This window comes from Equus przewalskii, chromosome X (genome assembly GCF_037783145.1).
Source record: "Equus przewalskii isolate Varuska chromosome X, EquPr2, whole genome shotgun sequence".
NCBI classification, from domain to species: domain Eukaryota; kingdom Metazoa; phylum Chordata; class Mammalia; order Perissodactyla; family Equidae; genus Equus; species Equus przewalskii.
This window is the reverse complement of record NC_091863.1, coordinates 862,501-890,139: the sequence shown is the minus strand read 5'-3', so window position 1 is coordinate 890,139 and position 27,639 is coordinate 862,501. Positions and strand designations below refer to the sequence as shown.

At 49.4% G+C, this 27,639-nt stretch overlaps 1 protein-coding gene across 12 annotated transcripts in view; it reads right to left on the bottom strand.

The window, feature by feature from the left end:
• Positions 1-300: 300 nt before the first annotated feature.
• The window catches only part of CD99 (CD99 molecule (Xg blood group)), a 38,329-nt gene continuing 10,990 nt past the window's right edge, over positions 301-27,639 (bottom strand). For 2 of the 12 annotated variants that reach the window (XM_070603612.1, XM_070603614.1), the window contains exons 2-10: positions 20,529-20,561; positions 19,437-19,484; positions 18,294-18,338; positions 16,707-16,775; positions 13,519-13,563; positions 12,695-12,751; positions 10,271-10,384; positions 4,780-4,836; positions 301-4,213 (exon numbers count right to left, since the gene is read on the bottom strand). In XM_070603612.1, coding sequence (XP_070459713.1) covers positions 4,188-4,213; positions 4,780-4,836; positions 10,271-10,384; positions 12,695-12,751; positions 13,519-13,563; positions 16,707-16,775; positions 18,294-18,338; positions 19,437-19,484; positions 20,529-20,561 — 494 coding nt within the window. In that variant the 3' untranslated portion in view covers positions 301-4,187. Of the gene's footprint in view, positions 4,214-4,779; positions 7,307-10,270; positions 10,385-12,694; positions 12,752-13,518; positions 13,564-16,706; positions 16,776-18,293; positions 18,339-19,436; positions 19,485-20,528; positions 20,562-27,639 lie in introns of all 12 variants that reach the window. The other 10 variants (XM_070603613.1, XM_070603615.1, XR_011535769.1 and 7 more) reach the window with 5 other exon arrangements.

Below are 27,639 nucleotides of genomic sequence, written 5' to 3'. Positions count from 1 at the left end.
AAGACCCAGATTTATAATATAACCAGTACCGTGTTATGGTCTCTCATTAGCCCTTAAATAAATTGTTTATCTTGACTTCCAAACCCGTCATACCGTAATTTCTTTATATATATATGCAAGCTCCAAAATGATTAAACAAGGCAATTTTTTTGGTGAAGGTATTTAATGAACCAACAAGCCAACTGATTTAAACTCAATTTTTCCAAAAGATTATTTATTTTATGTCTACGGGAAATGAAACCGTCTACGAAGATGTCCATTCAGTCTCCGTAAAAAAAAAGAATAAGCCTAGTGGACGTATTTCTTAAATGTACAGATTTATTTATGAATGAGTCATAATTTCATATACGTTTACAAAAAATACCCATTCTTTCGCTATTCTCTTCTTTCATGAGACATTTATGCTGATAATACGATTGCAAGGCTTACAAACACGTCAATGTTATTCACAGAGTTACAAAGAGGTTGATGCATTTTTTTCTCCTTATTATAAAGCAAGTCGGTGTGCAGAATCTGACCTCAAAGGCAATCCTTGATGCTTCGTTGGGGAGGAATGTGGCTGTTCTCCAAGAACGATACCTCTTTTTAACCCAAATGTTCCGAGCTAGTTAACAACAGGACCCAGTCGTACTGGAGAAGGCAGACCTCAGCCCATGAGAATTGACTGACCTCATCATTTGATGGATGAGAGACACGTCTGTTACACCCTCTAGAATCCAGGATGTCGTGTCCTCCACTGTATGCACCTGGGCCCCAGAGGGAGGCCAATAGGCGTTGGTTGCCCAAAACAATGAATGCAAATGATAAATAACCAGGGGTCTCGATCCTTTCTTCAGCCTGTTTCACACGCTCAAACACAGAAAAACAACAAATACCGAAAGAGCCCGACAATGGTCCTCATTGATATCTTGAGACTCAAGCTCTGGGAGCTTTTAGACAAGGAGAGAAGCAAGGACCCGTGAACGGATGTGGGTGTGGGGAGGGCTGGAGGCCTCGACAGAAGGGGGACACGGCCGATGCCCACCTGCCAAACTACGGGCGGGGCTGATGAGCTTCAAAGAGCGAAAGACCCAGAATGGACGGCTGACGTCTCCATCCCAGCCCTTTCCCCACATCCGGAGATCCGTGCTGGCAGCCCACACAGGTGGGGAAATAACAGCCCACCTTTGAAGAGGGAGAGACTTGCGTGGAACCTGACTTTGCCCGCAAGCAGCAGCTCCTAACACCGCTACGAGTGACAAGATTAAGTATTCTCATTCTGCGGGTAACTATCCTAAGAGCTTTTGTTAGCGCCGCTGCAAGGCAGACTGAAGACATCCTAATTTTTCGGCGGAGGGAACTTTATGGATGAGGTCCACGCCGTCTACAATATCAGGGCTTCTCGACTTTCTGAGGTCAACACAAAAGTGCAAGCAAAGCCCTTTCCAAGCTTCTCTATAAAAGCACGCATTTTTGGAAGCACTGGAGCGTGTGCATCGCCCGAGATGGGGAAAGGCTTCTAAACGTGGAGGAGTCGTCGCTCATGGCAAGGAGGAAGACTGCCTTCAGTTCCTTCCAAGCTGTCGGAAAGGATCTAAGGAGATTCTCTGCCGAAGAGCAGTTCTACCCTGCGGTTAAACTGAGCTCTCACATCAAAGCAGTTATACATTTTGGAAAGATGATTAAAAAAAAAAAAAAAAAACAGTTCACAAATTCATGGCATTCACTCACGTGGAAGAACGAAAGGGGAGTATCTGATAAGGAGGAGCATCTTCTGAGGGGGAGTATCTGATGTGTGTGGGGAGGGGGAGTATCTGATGCAGGGGAGAATCTGATACAGAGGAGTATCTGCTGAGGAGGAGTATCTGATGTAGGGAGTATCTGATACAGAGGAGTAGCTGATGAGGAGTATCTGCTGAGGGGGAGTATCTGATGCAGGGAGTATCTGATACAGAGAAGTATCTGATGAGGAGAAGTATCTGATACAGAGGAGTGCCTGATGAGGAGGAGTATCTGCGGAAGGAGAGTATCTGATACAGAGAGTATCAGACACAAAGGAGTACCTGCTGAAGGCGAGTATTTTATGCAGGGAGTATCTGATACAGAGGAGAATCTGATGAGGAGTAGTATCTGATGAAGAGGACTATCTGATACAGAGGAGTATCTGATGAGGAGGAGTATCTGATGCAGGGAGTATCAGACACAAAGGAGTATCTACTGAAGGCGAGTATCTGATGCAGGGAGTATCTGATCCAGAGGAACATCTGCTGAGGAGGAGTATCTACTGAGGGGGAGTATCTGATGCAGATGGTATCTGATACAGAGAAGTATCTGATGAGGAGGAGTATTTGCTGAGGGAGAGTATCTGATGCAGGGAGTATCAGACACCAAGGAGTATCTACTGAAGGGGAGTATCTGATGCAGGGATTATCTGAGACAGAGGAACATCTGATGAGGAGTATCTGCTGAGGGGGAGTATCTGATGCAGGTGGTATCTGATACGGAGGAGTATCTGCTGAGGAGGAGTATCTGCTGAGGAGTATCTACTGAGGAGTATCTGCTGAGGGGGAGTATCTGATGCAGGTGGTATCTGATACAGAGGAGTATCTGCTGAGGGGGAGTATCTGCTGAGGAGTATCTACTGAGGAGTATCTGCTGAGGGGGAGTATCTGATGCAGGTGGTATCTGATACAGAGGAGTATCTGCTGAGGGGGAGTATCTGATGCAGGTGGTATCTAATACAGAGGAGTATCTGCTGAGGGGGAGTATCTGATGCAGGTGGTATCTAATACAGAGGAGTATCTGCTGAGGGGGAGTATCTGATGCAGGTGGTATCTAATACAGAGGAGTATCTGCTGAGGGGGAGTATCTGATGCAGAGAGCATCCGATACGAGGGAGTATCTGATGCAGGGGAGTATCTGATGTAGGGGAGTATCTGATGTAGGGGAGTATCTGATACAGAGGAGTATCTGCTGAGGAGGAGTATCTGCTGAGGAGTATCTGATACAGAGGAGTATCTACTGAGGAGTATCTGCTGAGGGGGAGTATCTGATGCAGGTGGTATCTGATACAGAGGAGTATCTGCTGAGGGGGAGTATCTGATGCAGGTGGTATCTAATACAGAGGAGTATCTGCTGAGGGGGAGTATCTGATGCAGAGAGCATCTGATACGAGGGAGTATCTGATGCAGGGGAGTATCTGATGCAGGGGAGTATCTGATGTAGGGGAGTATCTGATGTAGGGGAGTATCTGATGTAGGGGAGTATCTGATGCAGGGGAGTATCTGATGCAGGGGAGTATCTGATGCAGAGAGCATCCGATATGAGGGAGTATCTGACGCAGGGGAGTATCTGATGCAGGGGAGTATCTGATGCAGGGGAGTATCTGATGCAGGGGAGTATCTGATGCAGAGAGCATCCGATATGAGGGAGTATCTGACGCAGGGGAGTATCTGATGCAGGGGAGTATCTGATTCCGGGGAATATCTCAACACTGAGAAATACTTGTCGCCGATACGACAAGGCAAGCTAAAGGAAAAGGGCAGAGAAAGAAAACCCTGGAAATAAAGAGCTGGCACTCAGGTGGATCATTCGTCCTACAGCCCAGAAAGGGGAACATGGGATCCATCCCACTAGTCTTCACAGCCTTCTTTAAAAGTCACCCCAGAGCGAAACATTTAAGTAAAAAGTACTCGGTTTCTAATTTCTTTTTATTCGTCTGGTGTGGGAAAAAAAAAAAAAAAAAGTCCTAACCAATGAAAGAAATTTGGAGGAAACTAACGGAAGGCTTACCTCACTCTATAAAACGGTCAATGTTAGGGAGGTCTCAGGCGGGTTCAATGCCCTTTGCAAATGGCCCAGAGTTTCCCCTCAGGGGAACTTCAGTGGGGTCGATATTCGAATGACTTTGTGGTGGCCTGCTTTGCACATGACACCGGAAACCCCTAAGGGCCATGGAGAAGGCAAATGCAGGTCCCCTCTGGATGCAAAACTCATTGTCAGTCCACATCATCTACCCGGCAGGGAGACGGGTGCACACATGTCAAAATTAAAACAGAGCATCCGACTGGAGCGGAGGTGTGAACGGGACAGGCCGGCTCCCGGGGGCGGCTCTGTCCTCCCCTCCCGAGGGCCGTCTTCCGACAGGGGCAGCAGGCAAGGCTGGGAACGCCGCTGCGGATGTCAGAGCTGCTCTTCCCGCCCAGCTTCTATTTCTCCAGAAGAGTCCGCTGAACTGCCCAGGACAAAGAGACAAGAAGATATTTTCACCAGGGTTCTTTTTTTTCCTGCTATTTCCTAAAGTCATCCTAAATCGCAGAACGCCCGTCTCTAACCCTGAAATGTTTTCATACTTTAAACAATTTCCTCTCTACCCGATTCTGCACCTGCTTGGGAGGATTTTTGTACCAGTGACCACAGAAGGTGACAAAAAATTATATCTCGGAAGGTGCACTTTTAATCTTTGCTGCACCCCAGCCAGCTGCTGACTCTCTGGCCACGCATTAACGGGGGTGGGGGGCGGGGGGGGGGCCGCTTGGAAAATTATCCTAATTGATAGTTAAAGAGAGTCTCCAGCATCGCTAGGTCTCAACTGAAGCTTCAAGCTCCAGTTTGTACATCGGTCTCCCAGAAGGAATCCCCTTGAAAGCAAGGAGACACCAAGGAACACATCCGATGCCATAAACCCGATCTGAGAATGGGGTTGGGGTTGGGGGGGGCAGGATGGCGGGCCCGGAGTGCGGTTGGAGGACGCAGAACGGACAGACCGACGGGCGGGTGATGCTCAGCATCCCCTCTTACCGGCTGGCTCGGCGTTGGTGCTGTGATGGTTTTCCATGTTGACGTCCCCTTGCTCGGCTGGAAGAGAGCACAAAAGGGTGAATACAAAGATAACACACCCTGGTCGTCATTCGTGGGCCGAACCGGCCCCGTGCCCTCCTCCCCAACCCTCCCCTCCGAAAGCCAAGTGAGTGAGCAGGAGCAAGACACCGCCACCCAGGAAATCAGAGCTCCAGGGGGGGCCTCGTGGGGTCCCCATTGCTTGCTCCTGGGTTATCTTTCCTTCAAGTTCCAAATTGCTACTGCAAAATTTTTTAAAACACGCATCGACGCCGACACGGCCATTCCCACACACGTTCTCCAAGGCATCCAGCATTCAGGAGACAGAATTCCAAACTCTTGAGAGATGCACAGACAAGATGCATTTATCTCCTTCCTGCTACGGGACAGGTAAACGGTGCACTTTCAACACGAGAGGGACCTGGGTGAGCTCACCAGATCCGTGACTTGTTTTCCCCCCCGTTCACAAAGCTTGCGTCTGTATCGAACCGCGGTTAGAACGCCTTGGCGAGCAAACTCGCGGCACGGCTTTGAATCCGGGCCACAGGAAAACGGCTGGCAATCCGGGTGAGGTTGATTCCCTCATCCGTAACCCCCGCCCCCAACCACGAAGCGAGACCCCCTTTAGACACCAACATTCTAAGATTAAAAAAAAGAAAGAGGAGAGCGTCGGAAGAGATCCGTAAAAGCATCGCACGGCGGCGACCGTGCACGTCCCGTCTTCCCCTGGCGGGGCAGGCGGTGGGTCATCGCGACGGGCACATTTCAGGGCAAACTGTCATGGCAAAAAGTCCTAAATTTGCTTTCATTTCACAGGACAACTAATTTCCCTACCAAAAAAAAAAAAAAGAGCAAATGGAAACAGCAAAGGTGGTCGTTCTAACAGGGTTGAGAAATGCTCCATCAAACCTGGCTGTCCAGGGGAAAAAAAAAAAAAAAAAAAACTCATTGAAATCAACAAAGCATTGCAAGGCCAAAATCCACTGGTGGCAAAATTTATTTCCAATGAGTAAGAGGCATCTTTTGTTGTAAACACTGAATAGACATTTGGGGGGAGGAGGGCGGTATTCGTACTCCATATTTTGGCGTTGGCGTCACAAATCCCCGGCATCCGGGGAGAATATTCTGCAGGGACAGGTTTGGGGCTGTGCCTTCCAGGGAGCGAGGTGGGTGCATCCTGGCACGGGAGAGGTCTCCACCCTCTGGGAGCAGGAATTAGATTCAGAATACGCTTGGGGAAGGGAGCAATAATGTGGCACCGTCATTGGCTGTATTAAAATGCAGCTCTGTCTCCAGGACGGTTCTCCAAGAGCCCCCAAGGCTCTGGCCGGTGGGGACCACTCTTAGCTGGAGCTGATGCAGCCCCGGCAAGGCCAACGTTGCAAAGGGAGGGAGCACACAGGACCTTTGTGGTTGAGGATGCTCAGCCGGACCCCCCCGCCCCGACCTCCCAGAGGAAACCTGTGCCAGCCCCGGGGACCCAAGCAGCCACCCCCAACACCGTGCATCCCAAAGACGAGAACAGGTTCCCAGAGATCCACCATCCATGCCGCCGGCTTCAGCCTTCAAAACTCAGAAGGTCGAACACGCCGCATCTCACGATAAGATACAGCAATTCACGTGTTTTTCTTTTAGGCTCAGCGTCCGTATTCGTAGCTGTGACAGCGATGCCAGCAATGGTGGCTCTGGCGGGTCTCTATGCTGGGGAAATACTTGTGCATATGCGTGAAACACACGTGGGGCCACGGCAGGCCCCCATCTTTACGTCATCCTGAGGGCGACGGTTCCCTCAGGGATGCGCAAAGATGCAAGGATTCTCAGCCGTTCACAAGATCCGGCCGCCCACCACTTCTCCCGATTGACCTTAAAAATGTGAAGATGGTGAGATTTGAGGGTTATTCCTAAATACGTGGGGTTTTTTCCCCCCCTGAGACTGGGAAGTTCCCATATTTGGAAAAACTGAGCAGAGAGAGAGAGTTAGGAACTGCTTTCATGGGAAGTGCAGTGATAAATGCAACCTAAAAATGCAGGGGCTGTGAAATCGGAGGGTTAAAAATTGCATCGGTGGCGTGAAGAGATGGAACCTTATAAGCGGAGCTGGCTTCACCCCAGGACACTGCAGGGCGGGTGGTGGCCACCCCGTGCCCTCCATCCTGAGTTACTGGCAAGGATGGACTCGACGGGGACAAACCCGATTAATACATGGAAGCCGCCCACTCCATTTCTTCCTGTCGGATTTAATTAAAAAGAAATCTGCATCTCTCGTCATTTTCTGAAGCAACCGGCGCCTTCCTACGACGTAACAAGCTGCCATGCGTCGAGAAGGGAGAAAACGCAACAGAAGTCAAGGTACGGAATCCGCTCTGGGAGAAGCACAAATCCGTGGCAATCGAGCACAAGAAAAGGACAGACGCCAAGGTTCGCTTTAGACGGGAAGATCTCGCAGGCCGCACAGGGTTTTCTGCTCGTGCCTACATCTTCTACGCGTCTGAAACGGAAGATGGAAAAAGAGAAAAGAAAGTAAACTTCCGAGAGGTTTGCTCCGGGGATGAGCCAAGGCCCCAGGCAGCAGCCACGAGCTGTTAGAAAGACGTCCTCGGGGCTCAGAAGGAAAGCGACAGGCGTTTAAAGAGCAAAATGCAGCGGGAAGCTGGAATCCGACGTGGACCCCAAAATTAAGGAGGGGACAGAGGGAGGGGATAACGGAGGACACACCAGTAGCTCATTTCACCAAAACCCCAAGACACAGCCCTCAGCCAACGATGCTCCAAACGGGGGGGGCGGACGTGCGTGAGCAACAGGAACCAGCCGCCACGCGCACGGCAAGACGCCTTGTCCACATCCAACGACAAAAGCCAGATGCGCTCTGGCAAAGCAGGCCAGGCTCCGTGTCGCCCGTCGCTGGAACCAGTTACTCAAAGCCAGCACGCTAAAACGCAAAGACGCCCATGGACCACGACCCCGTGTCCGAGACGGCATTAATGAGCCAGCACGCCTGCTGGAGACTAACGTTGCCGCCCATTCAACGGACGCTACGCGTTTCAATACCCTGACCAGGTCCTGGAAAATCAGGCTCCCCAAAAACGTCCGCTATTGCAGAATAATGGTTTCCCCAAAGCATGGTTTCTTTAAGGATGGAGCAGGCTGTGGCCACGCCCTTCTTAGGAAATGTCCAAGCTCACAATTTCAGATGGGCTCGCACATCCTAAACGTGACCATCACAGGAGGAAAACCCATAAAACAGTCCTGCACACACCCCAAAGGCTCTAGGATCTTTATGCTCCCCGTTCCTGGATTCCACATTTCAATTCTACCTGTGTTCATAAAAACGCGTCACCGAGACAAACACTGAATGCATTTTATAATACGGGTCTTTAAAAGCGGAATGTCTATCCGTGGAGTCAAGAAAATACTCTTCTGCCTTAAGAGTCTTGGTCTTCTAGGACAATAGCACCTAATTTTCTTTGTGCTAACGCTGTGCATTTTACCGGCTGGAGACCAAAGTGCCTAATTGTTGAAGTCACCAGTACCGGCTTCCTTCCCGGGTGAAGCTTTGCCCTTTGCCTTCTGCGTCTACATAAGCTCGAGATCATGACCCCCATAAAAACCAGGAAGAAAACTCAAGACTTCAAGTTGCACCTCAAGCAAATTCAGCCCAAGAAGAAGACAAGATGGTAGACAAGATTCTAGGGAAATGAATTTAGCTCCTCAGTAGCATAAGTTGAATCCTGGACTGTCTTGAACCAATTCTTCAGAAAGGATGCTTTTATTTTGGAAAATGGTCGGTTCAACTATTTCTCCCCGACCAGCTTTCCATTTTCATGCCCGCTCCTACTCCCGCAATGCACAGAGGGCTTCAACCAAAGACCGAGACTCAAGGATGGGGTTGGGTGGAATGGACAGCACTTGGTTTTCCCAACTCTCGAATCCCATTTCCAAATATTGGGCGACGTCAAGTCTACTAGGATTCTTGGGTGCTTCCTGAATGCCTTGCTTGGCATATGAATGTGGACTAGCACCACAATATCCCAAAGGTCCTACACCCCATACACAAGGTAATAGAAACATTTTTGCAATTCCAGAATCCAACTGGGGTTCAGCTACAGATGTTTAGAAAACTTGCCACGCATCCTTCCCTAGTTCAACACGCCTTTCTCCTGGCTGAGCATCACGCTCTGAGTTGAGCATCTTCAGAGAGGGGGAAAAAGGTAATTGAAAAGGAGACACGAATTCATTTTAACCTATTCATTTAACCTCTCTGCTATTTCTAGGAAAAGCAAGAGGAGATAGGTGTTTGGTGCCTGGTTACATGTGGGAAATGAGATGCCACTGGGCACCCTTAGCCTCTATGGCAAGAGGAGGGAGCTTACTTTAGGTCTCTGAATCCAAAGGCTGTAAATAGTGTTTGTGGACCTCGAAGTTTGGAATGATGGAAGAGGAAGGGTAACCCCCATCCCTGTGGTCTATCGCCTCCATCAGCATCCGGTCAAACCTTTTGGGAATTTCCCCAGAGGCCTCAGGAAGTGGTCCTTTAGGCGGATGAGGTCAATGGCTAACTATGAATAAGGACTTAAGATCATCTTCAGGATGAGAAGTTCAGACACCAGAAGGCTCCTCGAAGAACGAGGGGTATCCACAGTCCATGAGACGCCCCCCTCCCCCAACCCACATCGCAGCCCCCTCTTTGTTAGTCCTGCAGGAACAAAGACAAGATGGAGACAGAGCCTTCCAAAGATGCATGCACATCAGCCGCGTTCAAAATAAGTAGAAGTCACTGACATCAGGGCAGATCCTAAGTAATTTAGGGACTTTTGCAAACAACGTCTCAAAACGCCCAAGGAGGGAGTTCCAATCACTGGTAAGAGTGACATTCTCCATATTCCATATTCCTCTATAAGTCGTATATCCCATCCAAGAACCTTCCTTAGTAAAAAGGGAATCTGCTGCCCTGTGTTTCGATTTTAATTCACTTGGGTGGAAAAACCAATATGGCGGCCCCCTGGCCATGGCTCTTCTCCCACTGATGATGAGGATGATGGTGACTCTAGACAAAGATGAAGAAATCCTAAGAGCGAACGTTTCTTCAACACTCACTCTCTGCCAGGCAACCTGTCAAGACTTTCACACACGACCTTATTGACCCACACAAAAACTCTATGGCGTATGGACTATCATCTCCCCCTTTATGGATGTAAAATCTAAAGACCGTGACCATGAGTAACCTGCACAAAGTTTACACCGCTGAACACAGGACGGCGCCGGGATCGAAGCCAGCCAACCTGATCCCAGCATTCCAGCGATTTCACAAACTATCAGTCACCTTCCACGTGTTTCATGCCAACCTGAGTTCTGCTTGGGTTTAGTTTTTTTTTTGTTTGTTTTTTTTTTTTAAGAAAGCACAGTTTTCAAGTTAATGAGGCACAAAGAGAAGGAAGCAGGGGAGAAGCCTTACCATTCTCTTTGAAACACAACTTCTTTTTCTGGTAGGCAATAAAGCTAGAGATGGCTCCGGCCACAGCGACCACGACGGCCCCCACGATGCCGGGGACCACCCCGGGGGAGTCGGCTGTGGGGAGAAGCACAAGGCAGTGTGACGGGGAGGGAAGACCACTCAAGGAGAGAAGACCGCAGGGCAGGGGCTCCAGCTTGCAGACAGCAGACGGTGGCCCTTCCCGGCTTCTGCGGTCACGCGAGCCAATTCCTCATAATCTCTCTCTTTCTTTTTATCTACACGCATCCTGTTGGTTCTGTTTCTCTGGAGAATCAGCGGGGTGTAGAGACAGCGGGGTGACCGCCATGCCCAAAGCTTCCCAATGGGTATTTGAGGTCCAGCTCTGAGGTCCACAGAATAGCATCCCTCCGCCCACATTTATGGACTGAGCACCCAGGATTTGCTAAGCAGCGTTCCTGGTCGTGGGTTACCGGGAACAAAGACAGACAGCATCCTAGTGGGTTGAGGGCACAGGACGTGCCTCGGGTAGGTGACAGCAGGAGGTGGGCCCTCTGATTCGGTAGCTCAGGGACGACCTTTCGCATAAGGTGACGCCGAAAGGGGGGCCGGAATGAGGAGAGGGAGCGAGCCTCAGGAAGATGTGTAGGAAAGGCTACAGGTCGCGGGCAGGACACCCGACATCGGGCATTAAAATCGGATCAGCACATAGGATAGTAGTTTCGAGCTAAACTGGAACATGGTGGCATTTCCTCTGAGGACACGTGGACAATGCCCAAGGGTCCGGGAAAGAATTCCAGGTGATCCATGCTACGCGGACATTGACGTCCACGAAACAAAACCCCACTCTTTTAAATTGACCACATGCTTATGAGCGTCTACCCCGTGGAGACGTAAGAAACCCTTCTCCCTCCCTCGATGCGCTGTGGGCAATCCACGTGCAATGCTTGCACAGTCTTCGTACGGAACAAGGCAATCTGCCACATGACTAAGCTTTTGGGGACAATCACTAAAACCACGGAGCCACTCAGAAAACACGTCCTCTTGCCTTTATTCGGGGACCAGTGTCCGTCAGTGGAAAACGAAGAGAACTTCCCAACTCTAGCTGCCATATTTGAACCCTAAGCGTTTCCCCAGATAGAAAAGTCTTAGCTTCCCCAAGAGGAAGAAAAACAAATACTTTGCTGGGCGTCAGCAAAAACTTCGCTTCTAACACCGACTGCCGGTGGCTGCTTTTGCCCTGCTGGACTTCAACGTACGCAAATCAGGGTCACATCGTAGAAAAGACGCTTCAGGCTTGGCCAACCCTCCCTGATAAAGCCACGTATCCAACAGAAGCTAGAAATGAGGAGTCCAAGAAGGATGGCCCGAAATAAAAGTGCTAGGCGTACATCTTCTTGGGGCATTTCCTCCTGAGTGGCCTTCTCGTTCTAGGCAAGGATGACGAGCAAATCATCACCTCTGCAAGGAGAGCTTAGAATCCAAGATCGTGACCTTCAAAATGGCAAATCCATAAAATCAAGGGACGCTGCTCGCGTTTCTCTTTCCGAGATGATTCATCACACGTTCTAAGAATTTTTTTCTCCAAGAACTTTAAGAACGTTTCGAGACTATTCACCACACATTGAAGACTCCGCGTCTTAACGTTGATCAAAACGGCAGAGAGATGTTAAAAATCTTTGCCCGAATAAATATCTCATCTGCCAAAGAAAATGCTTAAAAGGAGCGATTCGGCCAGAAGCAACGTGGAAGCGTGACCCGCCAATTTCTTTTAGGGACACGAGATACCAAAAGACGAAGCTACCGTCCTTCCTTCCTTTTTTCTTTCTCTCTCGTTTTTTAGTTTTTAAAGGAATTCTTTGAATGCTTATTTTTCTTATCCCTTATAAGGGAACGGTTTGTGACAAAGGAGAAGTGAGATAAACCATCTGTTCTTCCATGTCAAGAATACAACCAATCTTAGCAGCCAGGGGGATTTACAGTCAAGGCTCCAACCTCCTCATTTTCTTTGCTCAAGGACCAGAGGGAACCCAGGATCCGGCATAATGGGCTTCTGTCCCCAAGATCTGCTAGAGGAACGGACCTCACCACGTGTGGGGATGAGGTTGACCGGGGGGCCTGGGGACCAGACTATCGGGCTCGCATGCCAGCATCTGTGGGTCACCAGGCGGGGCACTTTTTAGGGAGGGAGGCTGAACTGAAAATGCGGGTCAGTCATGTCAGCACCCACTTGCTGGACATATGGGGAAGACCTCAACCGGCTACGTCAGCCACGCTCTTGAACACACGTGGCACGGAGAACCACGCCTCGTGCCAGGATCTGTAGGAAGACGGTGCAGATGCCAAGCGGCAGGTCAACCACGGCATCCCCCTTTTCTCGACAGCGTGTACAAGAAGCCCCAAAGGTCACAGACCCGGTGTCCGTACCTTGCTCCCCGCTGCCGTGACCCTGGCCTCCATGGCCACCGCCGCCTCCACCACCTGCTGCAAGAGAGGAACAAAAGCTTGTTGACAAATTGCATCAGGAAGATTTTTGGGAAAGGAAGGCTCACACCAAGGACGAGCTCCTGTGACCCTGAGTTGGGAAGGTATCTTAACAGAAACGACCATGGGACGGACTGATGAGGCCACTGAATACCACGGAGCCCTTTTCCTCCGTTGAGTGGGGACACCCCGCTCTGCTGAAGGCATTGTCCATCTCGCTCCCACTTGTCTGAAAACCAGGCTCAGACCGCTCCTCCCACGGCAGGTTCCAGAAGACCCAGCGAGTCCTGGATGCCTCAGGGATTCTGTCCCATGAGCTCGGGGAGCATCCCAGCCAGGGCCCTGGAGCCCACCGGAGACCCCGCCCATGACTGTGGGCGACCCAAGGTACATTCCTGTTGGCTCCCGGGACATACAAATATATATTAAGATAAACTATAAATACAATAAATGAACATGAGCATATCGTAATTATTATAAACATCTACGATTATCATTATGATCCACTAGAGGAGAGGTCTGAGAATCACCCTCCATCCCCATGGGAAAGGAGGGGATTTCCACCAACTGTGAACACAGCTCCCAGGGGCCAGTCTCACGGTCCACACCCCAGACGCCTCTGCAGAAGGCAGAGCTCGCAAGAGATTCTCAGGCAGCCGGCGCTGACTTTGCTGACTTTGTGACTTTGGACCGTGCTGTGATTCTGGAGAGGATGACGGTCATGGGGGACAGAGGCAGAAAAGAGACAGGCGAAGGGTTCGATTTACCTCCACCTGAATCCCCATCAACGAGGTCGGAATCTGAAAATCCACCTAGAAGGAAAAACACGGCGTCAGCTGTCGTGTTGGAATTGTTGGCGGTTGAGGGGAGGGAGGGTCTTGACGTCTGGGAGTGAAGGAAAACAGCACCAGAATCAAAAGTGGATCTGGGGAGACCCACAAAGCTACTACCTTACATATGAAGAAATCTTTCCAATATGCAATTACGATGAATGCCCACTCCATTTTAAAACTCCTGAAATCGGTCTTACCAAAAACGCTGCTACTAAACCTTGAAAAGATGACCTCAAATGAAACGGAAAAGTGCCTGTCCATCTTTGGCACGAATAGCCATAAAACAGTCCTAAAGGGATCTACCTGGTTCAGACTCATCGCAAGGATGGCCCTAATTTTTCACCCTCCTCATTGAGGGGGTGCAATGTTCTGCCCACCCCATGACCCTGGACTCAGCCAGGTGACTGACTCTGGGCAACCGGGTGTGAGCAAAATGCAGACAAAGAGATACTTAAAAAATAGCCTCTATGGGGCTGGGGCTTCCGCCCCTTGAGAATGAACCCACGGGAGGCGGGTGTAACAACGCGAGAGACACAGGAGGAAGACCCCTGTCAGCCCAGCTGAGGCCACCCCGGAGAAGTCCAGCCCGGAAGACCCACCAGCCGACCACAGACACACACGAGGACCAAGCCTGAATCAGGCAAGTCCAACCCAGACTCGTCAGACGCACCGATTTTTAAAGTTCTAAGCCACTGGGCTTGAGGATGGTTTGCCAGACGCCAATAGCCAGCGGATACGCACCCAATTTCACCCATCAGCTTAAGAGAACCTAGCATGACTAAGTAGAATTTATTCCATGAATGCAAAGGCGCATTTTCTCTAAAGACATCCTTCAATACCACGTGCCATAGTCATGGGTTAAAATTTTGAAAAAATGACCACCCGTGTGGATGACCGCATGCCCTGATTTATTCCTGTTTAGGAAAAAAAAGGGAATTGCAATAGAAAGATAGTTCCTGAAATAAATACCAAAATTTTTTTTTTTTTAAAAAAAAAAGGCAATTTTCTTTTCTGTAAAGGCAAATCTCTGGGTTTTTGCTTCAAAGTCAGGAATGACAAAAGTCTCCTCTCTTCTTTCATATTTAACGCTGTCCTGGGTTTTCCAGCCAAGGCAGCATGATACAAATACAAGGAAATTGTAAAGAGAGGATATAAACATGAAAAAGGACAACATGAAAAAAATCATTTGCAAATAACACAACAGTCTTCTTAGAAAAGATAAGAAATGAAGGGAAAACTATTAAAAGTTACCAAGGGATCATCCTTAAGTAGTTACTTAGGAAAAATGTACAAAATCTGCTCCATATTACAGAAATAATGAGACAAAATGGACGTAAAAATGCATTCATAGAAACAAATAAAAACAGGGAGGAAATTTAAAATACATTTAAATATCCTAAGGAGAAAGAGTCACATAGAATTGAATCCCAAGGAAAAAGCTCAATTTTGCCAATATGTCAGCACGCCATGAATCAGTTTACAGTGGTGAACAATTCAAAGGAAAATAAAAAGAAGGTTTTCTTTTTTCCAAGAGGGGAGAGGGACAATGACAAAACGATTCCAAAGTCGAAACGAAAAAATAAAACAGCCACAAGCCAGCAGTGGAGCCACACAAGCATAAAGGACGCCACAAAGATTTCGAGTCTTGCTTGTCAAAAAACAACGTTAGAAACATTCAAAGGCAAAAAAAAAAAAAATAAGCGGGAAAATATTTTCATAATAAACGTTTGAAAATAATATCCATAAAGAAACGAGGCAGGCTTATAAACACAAAAGGAAATGCTGGATATCTTAAAAGTATAAGAACAGACATCCCAAGCCACCCAAACAGCCCAGAAAAACTATAAAAGTGGTCACTTGACGCCCTGAGTTTTCTTTTAAATTTCAGAAATAAAGACGCGAAACCAGGACAAGAGTGGCTGAACGTTTTCCACGATCTACAGTGACACATCGAAGGACGAAGGGGACACGTTCTGAGAAATGTGTCTCTAGGCAATGTCATCGTTGTGCGAACATCATAGCGTGAATCTACACAACCCGAGCTGGTCTAGCCTCCTACACACCTAGGCTGTAATGGGATTAATCTTAGGGGACCACCAGCGTCTAGGCGGTCCGTCACGGACCGAAATGTCGTGATGCTGTGCACCGCTGTATCGGACAAGGGGTTTGCCGGTGGTGATAACCAGCATGGGTGATGCTGTGAAGACACGGCCATTTGCACACACAGCGGGACAGACGCGGGGTCAACTGGTACGATTCTGCCAGCAATTGTGGAAAAACGTCAAAAACTGAAGGGGGTTCACCCACACTCGCCGAAACAATTTGACTTCTAGAAATCTCTTTTGGGGAATAATAAAAAAAAAAAAAAGCACGCATGTGCAGATGGCTTAAATTTGCTTTGCAATTCATCGTTCTAAAATATCAGAAGAACCATAACCTTTTCAAAATGAGAGATTGGTTACGATAGCATTTAATTGCCATCGAAAGTTCGATGATAAAACTATTAAGTGATACGAGGAAATGTTGATGGAATATTAACAAGCAAAAAATAATGTCCTGACTATATGAACAAAAGATAGACACTTTTACTTAAAATTTATTTAATTGAAATTGACAGATGCACTACTGGACAGAATAACGTCAAAATGTCGACAGTGGTAGAACACGGAGTATTTATATTTTTCTGTGTTAAAAATTAAACCAAAGAAACCCATTCAAAATGTGAAGTTCCAACAACCATTCAATTCACTAAACTGGTGTTGGCCAAATTACTCTACCACGATGTGTCAGAAAAAGGCGAAAAGCTTTAAAAAACAGTAGCTTCTCTACGGAGAATGCACAACGTGGATGCTTCTCTCCACATTGATTCCATATATTTGAACTCTTGCATTTCCATTTTTCAAGGTTCCATAAAATCTGGGAAGTATAATCAGCACGTTAAAAAATCAAATCTACTCAAAAAACATCTTTTTGGAAACCGCCTTCCCCTGCTGGGAGATTGGCGCGACCTTGCACAGGGGGTCCACCGTGAGGAGCACCTGCCAATCTCCCCTCAGCGGAGGGGGAAACCGCTGTTCTCTGGAAAACACACCGAGGGCCCTCGGGGATCGGGGGGGTCTTACCAGATGATCCAGGCTGGTTGGGGTTTGGAGGAGGTCGTGGCTTGGGTGGGGCGGGTGGCGCAGGGTCATCTGCAAAAGACGAGAGTTGCAACGATGAGCTCTTTGCCGTCAAGAAAACAAAACACCCATTTGCACACCGATGGTTTACCAAACAGAAATCGGAGTGCGTCCTTTCTCACGGTGGGCGTACCCACACACGCAGCCCCCTGCCAGTTTCTTTCCATCGCCATCCAGCGGGAACACTTCACCTCACCTATTTCCGACACAAACTAAAAGCAGGCGTGCGGACCAGTGACAGAGTTTTCGGGGCCCAGGGCAAAATGGAAACGCAGGGCCCCTTGCTCAAACGGTATGAAGAATTTCAATATGGCGGCCACAGAGCATTCAACCAAGGATGGGGCTCCTTCCGAGTGAGCGACCACACAGGTCCCACGCCCACGAAGCGAGACCACTCATGACTGCTTCATGGATTTTGATGTTGATTACATTTTACCTAAAAATGTATTTTTAGGGAGGAGGCTGGAGGGAAGAAGCAAGAATCCCAATTAGCACGGTGGTCGCACCGTGTCATTCTTTTTATGTCTTCAGGCACAATGTAGAAATATTCTTGTTTCTGTCTTGTCCCGTTGTGGTCAATGGGAATCCTCATCGGATGTTGATATTTTGGAAAATTGTTTATTAGTAGAAAACCTTTTTTTTTAAATTGATTTATCCTTGTGGTCCTACAACATCTCCGAGAGCCTGTGTTCAGTCGGTAGCTAATAACAGTTGACACCCCATAAGCCTGGTGCCTACTGCCGATGACAACCACAAACTGTGTCAAGCACTCTGCTTGACCGTAACCATTCTGCCAGAGGACGTCCTTCTGTGGGGTCAAATATAAGGGATGCCCAAAGTACAGCCACCTATTTTCTGAAAACGAATGAGAAGCAGACGCCACCACTACAGAGTTTAAAGAATGGGAAAACCCACAGCCCTGTGTCCGTCAACCTGAACAGCGGAGTCACAGAGGCGACAAGAAAGGAAGTTTAATGTTGGTTTCGGTCAAGAGAAGTAGAGCGTGGGTGCATATTCCCGACTTTTTAGAGTTCAAAGGATGCAGGGAGAAAGGAGGTCTTTTAATTGGCAGTGGTTAACTGAACCCGTTAAACTCGATCCTGAGTTCAGTCTACACAGGCTTAGAGTGTTAGCACATTCTACAGAGCCGAGCCCCGCTCTGGCCCTCGGGACCGGCTCTCACTGAATTCCTCTCATTTCCTCCCTTCTTTCCTCTTCATCTCTTCCTTCCCCTCCTTTTATGGCCCCACGGACAATTTAATTAACATCTTGCCTTCCCTAACCCCACCCGGGGAAACCCCTTTTCTGGAAATTCTGGCTCATTCTCAGTTCCCGCTGTTTCTCTGCACTTTTATGACCGACAACGACTCCATAAAAATATGCTCCGTTGCTCTGTGCGTCTTGAAACCTTGAAATAAACGGAATCCCGCTTTCACCCACAAAGAGAGAGAGAGAAGTCTCTTTGAAATGATCCTAATTTCACAATAATCACCCAGCCGGCCACAGAGGAAATTAAAACGAGGTACTCACTGCTTCCTCCACCCCCAAGGGCATCTTCCAAATTGAAGTCATCGTCTAGAGGAAGGGAAACCGGTCGTTAATGCCGAAATTCTGGGTGAACCCCTTACTCCACACAGACCGAGCTGGAATTCCAGCCCCGCCGGCCCATCACCGCCTCCAGGGACCTCCAACCCCACCATCACCCCTTCCCACGTGGTCCCCAACATATGCAAGGCGGACACGAAGAGGTCCGCGGCCAGATTTGCCATGGAGTGCACCTAAAAAGCGGTTCTACTGACTCAACCAAAGGAGGCGACGATTCCTGATGCTTCCAGAGGTTGCCGCCTTAGTTTTCAGAACTTTTCAAGTTCTAGCTACGTCTGGGGGGGGCACTTGGGTATCCGCCCAACGCAACGTACTGAGCTGTTCTGAAACCCGAGTGGGAGCACCGTCTCTGCCCCAAGGAGGGCGTGACGGTGCAGATTCCGCCGTTCAACAACGCCTTCTGCGGCATCCTCTGTGCGCCTGCACGGTCCCGAGACCGGGGTCTGGACCAGGCGGATGCTGAGTCCTTCACTCCTGAGATGACTTTCCACAGGGAAGCCCAATAACTAAATTCAGAACTAAATCGAACAGAACTATTCAAGTTAAAACAAACTCAGACAGGGCTAAGAGCTGCATAACTCTGGGCATCAGTTTTACTCCCAGTGGCTAACCACCAATGGACGTGACCTTCGGGCAATTCCATTGTACATCCTTGGTTCCCGACTTTTATCTAAAAAGATCAGTGACAAACAGCAACAACGTCCTAGACGCTGAGATCTGAGTTTGTGCGGGGCAGGGGGGGGTTCCATGGGGGTCTCGGAGCCTAAAATTGTTTCTCCTAAGCAACGAGTTTCCAAAAACAGGAATGGACACTCAAAGAAGAGCATCCAGGGGGGTTTTGCAAATGGCCCAAAGGCGTCTCCCAGAGGCGTCAGCGTCCACTCTGTTACGGTAACCGTTGCACTTGACAGTGTCAACGATGTCACCACGCAACTCAGATATTAACCAGACCACATCTGCAGCCCCACGTTCCTCATCTTTACAGCTGTTGACATCTCGTCCAGCCCTTAGGGAAACTGAGGCACACGAGAACGATTTCTCGGCATGCTAGGAACGTTCGCTTCTTACCGGCACCGGGTTTTTTGGGGGGTGGAGGAGTCGGTTTCTTATCATCCTCTAAAGAGAAAAGACAGTTCAGTCAGTAAAACTTGCAGTCCAACAGCCAATTCTCAAGCATGTTCCATTTCCCTAAAAACAGCCGGGAGAATGCTGGAAGCCTCGCTTTTCCTGACGGCTCAGGTAGCGGCCGAGGACGAGAAGACTCTTGAGCCCCGTAGGGCCCACGGCGACAGGAACAAAGGCTGACGTCGGCCGCGGTTGACCCTGAGACCAACGCCTCCCTCCCACCTCGTGAGGCCGATGAGGCTGTGCGCGAAGGAGGGGGCCAGGAGCACGGGAATTCAGCACAAAGACGACGTGGAGAGCCCCAGATCTGCCCGGGAGAAGGAGAGACGCGGGACCCCTGCTTGAAATACCATTCACCTTTATTATGTGGGACGCGCTCCTTGCTCCACGGAACCCTCACCCAGGGCCACCCCGTCTGGGAACCGAAGCAGACCAAGTGGAGTTTGTAAGGACCAAGGATGCCCCCGAACACACGCATCTCTTCCCAGGGGCCAAAAAGGACTCCATCATTAGGAATAAGATTGTCCGCGTTGGTTCTTGGGGACTACTGTTTGTCCCCATCGTTCCAACTGCAGCCTTGTGCATTGGACCACAAGGAGTTTAAAAGATGTCCTGGGTTGAACACCGTGCCCCGCAAATTTAGGCAATATTTATGCCTTTGGAAATAGGGTCGTTGCAAATGGCGCTGGTTAAGATGAAATCCTACTGGATTGGCATAGACCCTTATAGGTCTGGTGCCCTTAAAAAAAGAAGGAAATCTGGATACGTGGAGACACAGACACAGAGGAGAAGCCACGTGAAGACGGAGGCAGAGACGGGAGGGAGGCGGCCCCCAGCCCAGGGACAGCGCCCCTCGCTCCCTGGTACCAAAGGGTGCCCACCGGGGACAGCCCCGTCCTTCCCCCAGGGCCTGGCAACTCTGCTCGGCATTGGTGACCACCACAGGGTGTGTGAATGATTTCCCGTTGAAATATATTTACTATGTTCCAAGAAAATATTCATTGCACTCTCAAAAGCGGTTTTCCTAGCACTTACCAAGAACGGCGTCTGACAAATCAAAATCTCCGTCTAAAAGAAAAAAGAGTCCGGTTAGAAATAAGGAAAGTTAAAAGTAAACTCGAAAATTAAGAAAACAGTAAAAAAAAAAAAAAAAAAAAGCCCGGTATTTTTGCCAGATTTTATAATGGCCGTGGTATGAAGCGGCTTTTAAAAGGCAGAATGCGTTGTGATTTCTCCTCTCATTCTAAATAGTCACTGTCACGCTTCCAAGTAAGAACGTTAGCTCGTGTTTGAAACAATCGATGGTCTTAGAGTTTAGCAGCCATCAAAGTCGTGGGAAAACATGATAGTTCTGCACGCGCGCTATTCTTTCAAAGGAGATCCTTGGAAACAGGTGAGCGACAATTTCCAATACACGATGGAAAAAACATGCAGAACAAATGCGTCCTTTTTATGAGCACCTTCTCTGGAATGACACAACCAAAGCATGCTTCTTGGAGAGGCACCAGACAAACCCAGAAAACCGTGCAAATGTTTTTCATCTCTGCGTGTGGTGTGCATATGTGTAAATGTGTGGCCTGTACGTGTGCATATGTGAACGCATGTGTGGCTGTGGTGTGTGCACATATGTGGAAGCGTGTCCTGTGGTTTGTGTGTGTGCATACGTGTATACGTGTGGCTTGTATGAGTGTATACGTAAAGGCATTTGTGGGTGTGCTGTGTGCAAGCGTGTACATGTGGTTCGTGTGCATGCATGTGGCGTGTATATGTGCATACACAAAGGCAAATGTGGGCACGCTGTGTATCATACATGCAGGTGCATACTCACGTGTGCATATGCAGACGTGTGTGGTTTGTATGTGTGTACATATGAAGGCATGCAGGTGTGGTGTGTGCATATATGTGCAAGTATGTTCATGCATGTGTGAAAGCATGTGTGTGGGTGTGGTGTATGCACATATGTGTAGTTGTGCAATGTGGTTCATGTGTGTGCATGAGTAGACGTGTGTGGTTTGTGTGTGCGTGCATGTGAAGGCATGTGCGGGCGTAGTGTGTGTACATGTATGCGTGTACATGTGGTTTGTGTGTGCACGCGTGTGGTTTGTATGTGTGCATCTTTACAGGCATGCGGCTTGTATGTGTGCATATGTGGCGGTGGGTGTGGCTGGTGTTTGCACACGTGTAGCTGTGGCATACGTGTGCACATGTATAGTGTGGTTTATATGTATAAACACGTGCCAATACGTATCCGTGTGATCTGTGTACATATGTGCAGGTGTGGCGCGTGCCCGTGTGTAGACACGAGTTATGTGTGGTTTGTGTGTACGTATGTGCAGACGTGACTGTGAATGGGTGGGGTGTGTATGTCCGCGTGTGGTTGTGTTTTCCGGTGCCTGTGTCGGGGCAGGGCGGGCAGCGGCAGCTCTCAGGCAGAGCCCGCGGTGGCCCCACACCAGCACCCACAGGGGGCTGTGCCCACAACCTCAGAGCCTGAAACGGCCGTTTCTGCACCTGCACACACGCCAGACCAAAAAAGAGCAAACACAGTGACAGCTCTTCCTGCCACAGGCGGCAGAGTCCCCGAGGCAGCAGGCGGGGATCAACTCGTCCTGGAGACCCCCACGGGCACGTGCTTTCGCAGCTCACGATACACATGTGCCGTCACGCACGTTCACGCAGAAGCCCACAGCGGTCTCCACTCCCTCTGTGCGCTTCCCCCAAAAATGACGGTGCCCTGAGCTTTCCCAGAGGTTCGCCTTCCCTCGCCCCTGGGGTGACTCCTCATCCCGCGGGCTCGCCCGGGAAGTCAGGACAAGTGGCCCGAGACAAGGCAGTTCCAAGAGGGGACCACGTAGATTTGGGGGGGAAAGGGGGACTGAGAAAGAAGAAGCGGAGAGAGCTCTTCGGAATGCTAAAAACCGACCGCAACACACCAGAACGTAAAATACAGATTTTTACACGTTACCCTCCCAGTTCCTATGATTTTATCCTCATAAAGAGGATGGTCACAGACGGAACCACTGAAGAAACAAAATAAAACAGACGATCTCTTTATATGGACTCATGTATGTATGTGCACGCATGTGAATATTGCATGTGGACATGTGTGTGATGTGCATGTGTGCATTGCATCGACCATGAGTGTGCATTACACATGAGCATGTGTGTATGTGTGTGCATAGGTGCATTGCATGTGTGTATGTATTGTATGTGCATTGCACTATGTGTGTGCATTGCACGTGAGCATGTATGTATGTGTGTGCACTGCATGTGCATGCATGGCCTTGGCCGTGTGTGTGTGTGCATTGCACGTGTGTATGTGTGTCCATAGGGACATTGCATGTGTGTACGTGTTGTGCGTGCATTGCACCGACCATGTGTGTGCACTGCACATGAGCATGTGTGTGTGCATTGCATGTGTGTGCACTGCCTTAACCATGTGTGTGAATGTGCATTACACGTGAGCATGTGTGTATGTGTGTGCACAGGTGCACTGCATTGAGCACGTGTGTATGTATTGTGTGAGCATTGCACTGATCATGTGTGTGCCCTGCATGTGAGCTTGTATGTATGTGCATGTGTGCATTACCTTGGCCATGTGTGTGCGTGTGTGCATTACATGTGTGTATATAAATGCATATGTGTTGCATTGTGCATGTGTGCGTGCATTGCACGTGAGCATGTATGTACGTATGTGTGTGCACATGTCGGGCTGGCTGCTTGCTAACACCGTGTCCAGGGCCTGACACCTCCCCAGCCCAGCTCGGTCCCTCCCAACCTCCCCCTTGCCTCCTCCTCCTCGGCCCGCCTTCCTCCTGGATTCATCACAGCCACTGACCCGGAAGCCACTCTCACTAAAATGCTGCCTCCACTCCCAGCCCCACCTGCCCTTCCAGCGGCCCCACCCGCTTTGACGAGGTCACAGCTCACCTCAATGCCCTCCACTGACCCCCACGTGGCCCTGACACAACCCAGCAACAGCAGACACAACGGGGATGCAGGGCAGACCCTCCAACCACCCCTGGAGCCCTCCCGACTCCACCCCCACCCTGGGGCTGCCTCTGTCTGCATGGCTCCCCTCTAGAGCCCCAAGGTCAGCCAAGGCGGGGGCGTCCAGGGCAGGTCTGAGAGTGGACGGGAAAAGAAAAACCATGTCCCTTCTCGGCTTCCACCCTGGTCCCCGTCCCAGGAGAACGCCCTCTCTCCTGCAGCATGAGCTTGTGTTCCAGCCTGATCTCTGGGCTGGCCCCACTCAAGACCACGGCGGGGCGAGGAAACCACACAAAAGACCACCCCCCCCAGCACTCAGCTGGGACATCCCCCCCTGGACCCCATCTCTCAGGACCCTCCTTGCCCCACGGGGGACCCACCTTCTGGAGACGCAGCCCCACCCTCACCATCTGAGGCTCCCCAGCACCGCCCCATAGAAATCTGGGGCCAGGGCAGGTGGCCAGCTCTCGGTTTCATGCAGCAAGGGACCCCTGAGTCATAAACAAGCCATTTAACCCCCAGAGGCTCGGGTCCCGTGGACACCTGGAAGCCCAGTTTCTGTGGGCACAGGCGGGGGCTCCCCGACCCGGGCACCCACTGCTCCCCAAACTGGGGCCGACGGATGTGCAGAAAAGGCCCCCCGCCACACAGACAGGGAGCCTGCCGGAGAAGCCGGGTGCCCGCGGTGAACGTCGAGGCGTGACCAGGCCTCCCCGGGAATTAGCGAGCAGCCCAAGTGTCAGCAGAAACCCGTGTGGCCTCTGCGGTTTCCACCCCCCGGCTGCACGTGGTGTGCGGGACGGGCAGTGACTCAGGCAGGGAGAGGCCACCGCCCGCCACCCGGACGGACTGCTGAGTCACCCTTGAAAGCGCCTGCCCCTCTGAGACATACTTTCAACAATCAATGATGGAAATTACAAATGACACAAGGTATACTTTACACACAGAACTCGTCAGTTAGATAGAGAAGCATCTCAAAGTAAAACGGAATAATTATAGAAATACCGTTAGAGTAGAAATAAAATATAAACGTAAATGATAGAATTTACAAATTCTGTAATCTACAATTTATAGAGAGAATTTACAAATTCTGTCGTCTATAATTTACACATAGAATTTATAAATTCCATAAATAAGTATATAAAATTAAAGTGGAAATAAATTATGGAAAGAAAATTAGAATAGAAATACATTTATAATAAATGATAGAAATTACAAATTGTGTAATTTATAATTTGTACGTAGAACCTATAAATTATATAAAGTAGAAATAAGTTATAGAAATGACATTAATATTTAAAATAAATTATAGAAGTTGCATAATTATATGTCATTATAGAAATTGCACAATTATATGTAATGATAAATTATATAATTTATAACTTATGCATACAACTTATAAATTATATAAACAAATATGTATAAGTAAAATAGAAATGAATTATGAATATGAATGAATAGAAACAAACGTGTATAAATAAAATAGAAAATAGACCAGAAATAAAACTAGAACAGAAACTGACTACACAGATTTATAACAGCAAATTATAGAAATTATAAATTACATAATTTATACATAGAACCTACAAATTATATAAACAGATGTATAAGTAAAATAGAAATAAATGACAGAAATCAGAATAGAATAAATAAAGAGTAAAAAGAACAAATAAAAGTAAATAATAAAATCAGAATGGAAATAAAAACGAGGCAGTTAGAGGGTTCCTCGGACCTTGAGATTTTCGTAAGCATGACAATAACACAACGATTCCACCATCGTAACAGCGGGCCGGGAAGAAGTTTTGGGGCGTGTTCTGAGCTTGCCCCTGGATGTGCCCGGGGCTTCCTAGATAACCCAGTTCATCTCCAGGACTCTCCACTCGGGGTGGGCGAGACGGGGACCCCACCACTCGCCCGGCCGCCCGCGGTCAGCGCCTGCGCCCGGGTCCCCACCCCGTGGGACGGTGGCACCTGCCCCCGGCCACTCCACTCCCGACTCCCGTCTAGCTGCTTTCTCGTGCCTTCCCTCCTCCCTCCCTCGCTCCCAGGGTTCCTGCGAGCCCCCCGTAAAAGCAGCAGGTGCAGAACACCGTGCAGACAGACCAGGCGAGGACACGGCGGCCCCATGCGCGCTCTGGGCTCCGCGTCCTCGGACACCGGGCAAAGCTTTTCTGGAAACAAAGAGCCAGTCACCTGGCCTGCCCCTGAAAATCCTGAGTCCAGATTTTCGGGGGCTCGAGGCGGGGTCCCCTGCCTACAGACAATTCTAGTCCAAAGGCCCTGGGAGACAGAACAGAGGTGCAGGTGGCACCCCAAATTCTCCAAGTGAGGGACCCCAAGGGGAAGCCGTCACAGTGGTCAACTTCATCTCCAGCACCCATGCTCCCTTCCACTGGCCACTGCCCACCCCCCAATTCGGGCTGGCCCCAAATCACCCGTCAGATGGCCCCAAACTTTATCAGATCATGAGACTTTTGTGTCTCCGGAAACTGGCCCGAGGCCCCAAAATAGACGTGACAGTTCTGTTTATTAACCACAGTGAATTCTCATTATTGGTGGGAGTGAAGTTCTGTAAGGGTTGCCGGAAACGCTGTATTCACCAATATTCAACCACTGTTTTTAGAGAAATACAGGGTTCGGTTCCTGCAGCCTCAGGTCACAATTCCATTAGTCAGTCAACTCACCACCTTGTTTTATGTGTGTTCCTGTCTTTAAATACTGAACTCAAAGCCAAAAGCACTACGACTCTCACCTGGCGTAAGCTCATGTCACACATGCATTTTCTCCATAAGGCACCTCGCAGCCTTTTTGTGCTTTTAGGAACACAAGATAGCTCCTCAGCACTGTGCTTGGGGGCCATTTCAAACAGCGAAATCTCCAGCCAAAAGCACAAAAATGTGGCACTAAAGAGACCATGAAAAGCACGGCTGTCGACAGTCTGAGAGCTGAAAGGTGACCGAAATCTTCTGCCACTCCATACGTGTCCGAGAACTCAAAGAATATTCATTCGGGAGCTAAGAAATAAGTTTCAGCAAGGAGGTGAATTCACAAACATGGAATCCGTGAATACCAAGGATGGACTGTATTTCAGTTCAAACAACTTAACCACAGCACTTCCTGCGGTCCTGTCCAACAGATGTAGCCATGCGTCCCTCAAAAATTTACAATCACCCCAGCATCTTCTGAATGAGTGTCAGGGCCCTGGGAGAAACACAGTTTGAGCATCTGGGGCCTTCATTCAGATCCTCTACTTGGCCATAAACACCGATCCCTTTTTTCCAACACCAGAAAAAACTCCTATTCATGCCTCAAAGCCCTGAGAAAATACTGCCTCCTCTGGGAAGCCCTCCATCCTCCCTCCCAGCCAAGCATTTTTCCACAGGTGATTGCTGTGCATCTTACAGTTTGACTGTAAGCTCGCGGTTCTCGACTCTGGCTGCACCTTACAATCACCCGGGGGAGATTTCTTAAGTCTGCAGGCTCAAGCCGTGCCCCAGGCCAATTGAATCAGAAAACGCAGAGGCTGGGACCCAGGCATCCTGGGATGCCAATGTGGGGCCAGTTTGTATAGACCCCTACTCAAGGTTTTTAATTCCTTGATATGGCTTGTCCCTTCCCTCCCAGCCCCGTTGCCTTGGTCCAGGCTCTGCCAACAGCCTCAGTTTCTCCAACCCGCTCTCCACGCTGCTGACCACAGCGGGGTCTTCTGCAGGTGAGCGAGAATGTGCAACTGTCGGCTTAAAACCCTCCAGGTGAATCTGAAACCCACATCCTGGCAACTGAGGCCATGTATCACGTAGCCCCTGCAGTTCTGGCTTCCTCTACTATAAGCTTCTCTTCCTGGAAACTGGCTGCCCAGGGAGGTCCCTCGCCGCAAGGAGCCCTGTCTGACATCCAGGGGAAAGCGTGGTCCCCACTCCCCTTTACGACACTGCAGCAAAAGGAGTGCACCTTGGTTATCACTCCCCAGGCAGAGACGAGAGGGATGCGGACCAGGCACTTCTTCTCTGGGCCTCTAGCAAACAGCATGGAGAGAGTACGGATAGTGCTTCAAGTTCAACCTGTGCCGGGTGAAGGCATGTGTGAGAGACCCAGTGGCGGGGGGGTATGGAGACAGTTAGATGGGTGGGTGTTTGGGTGGTGGGTGGATGGATGG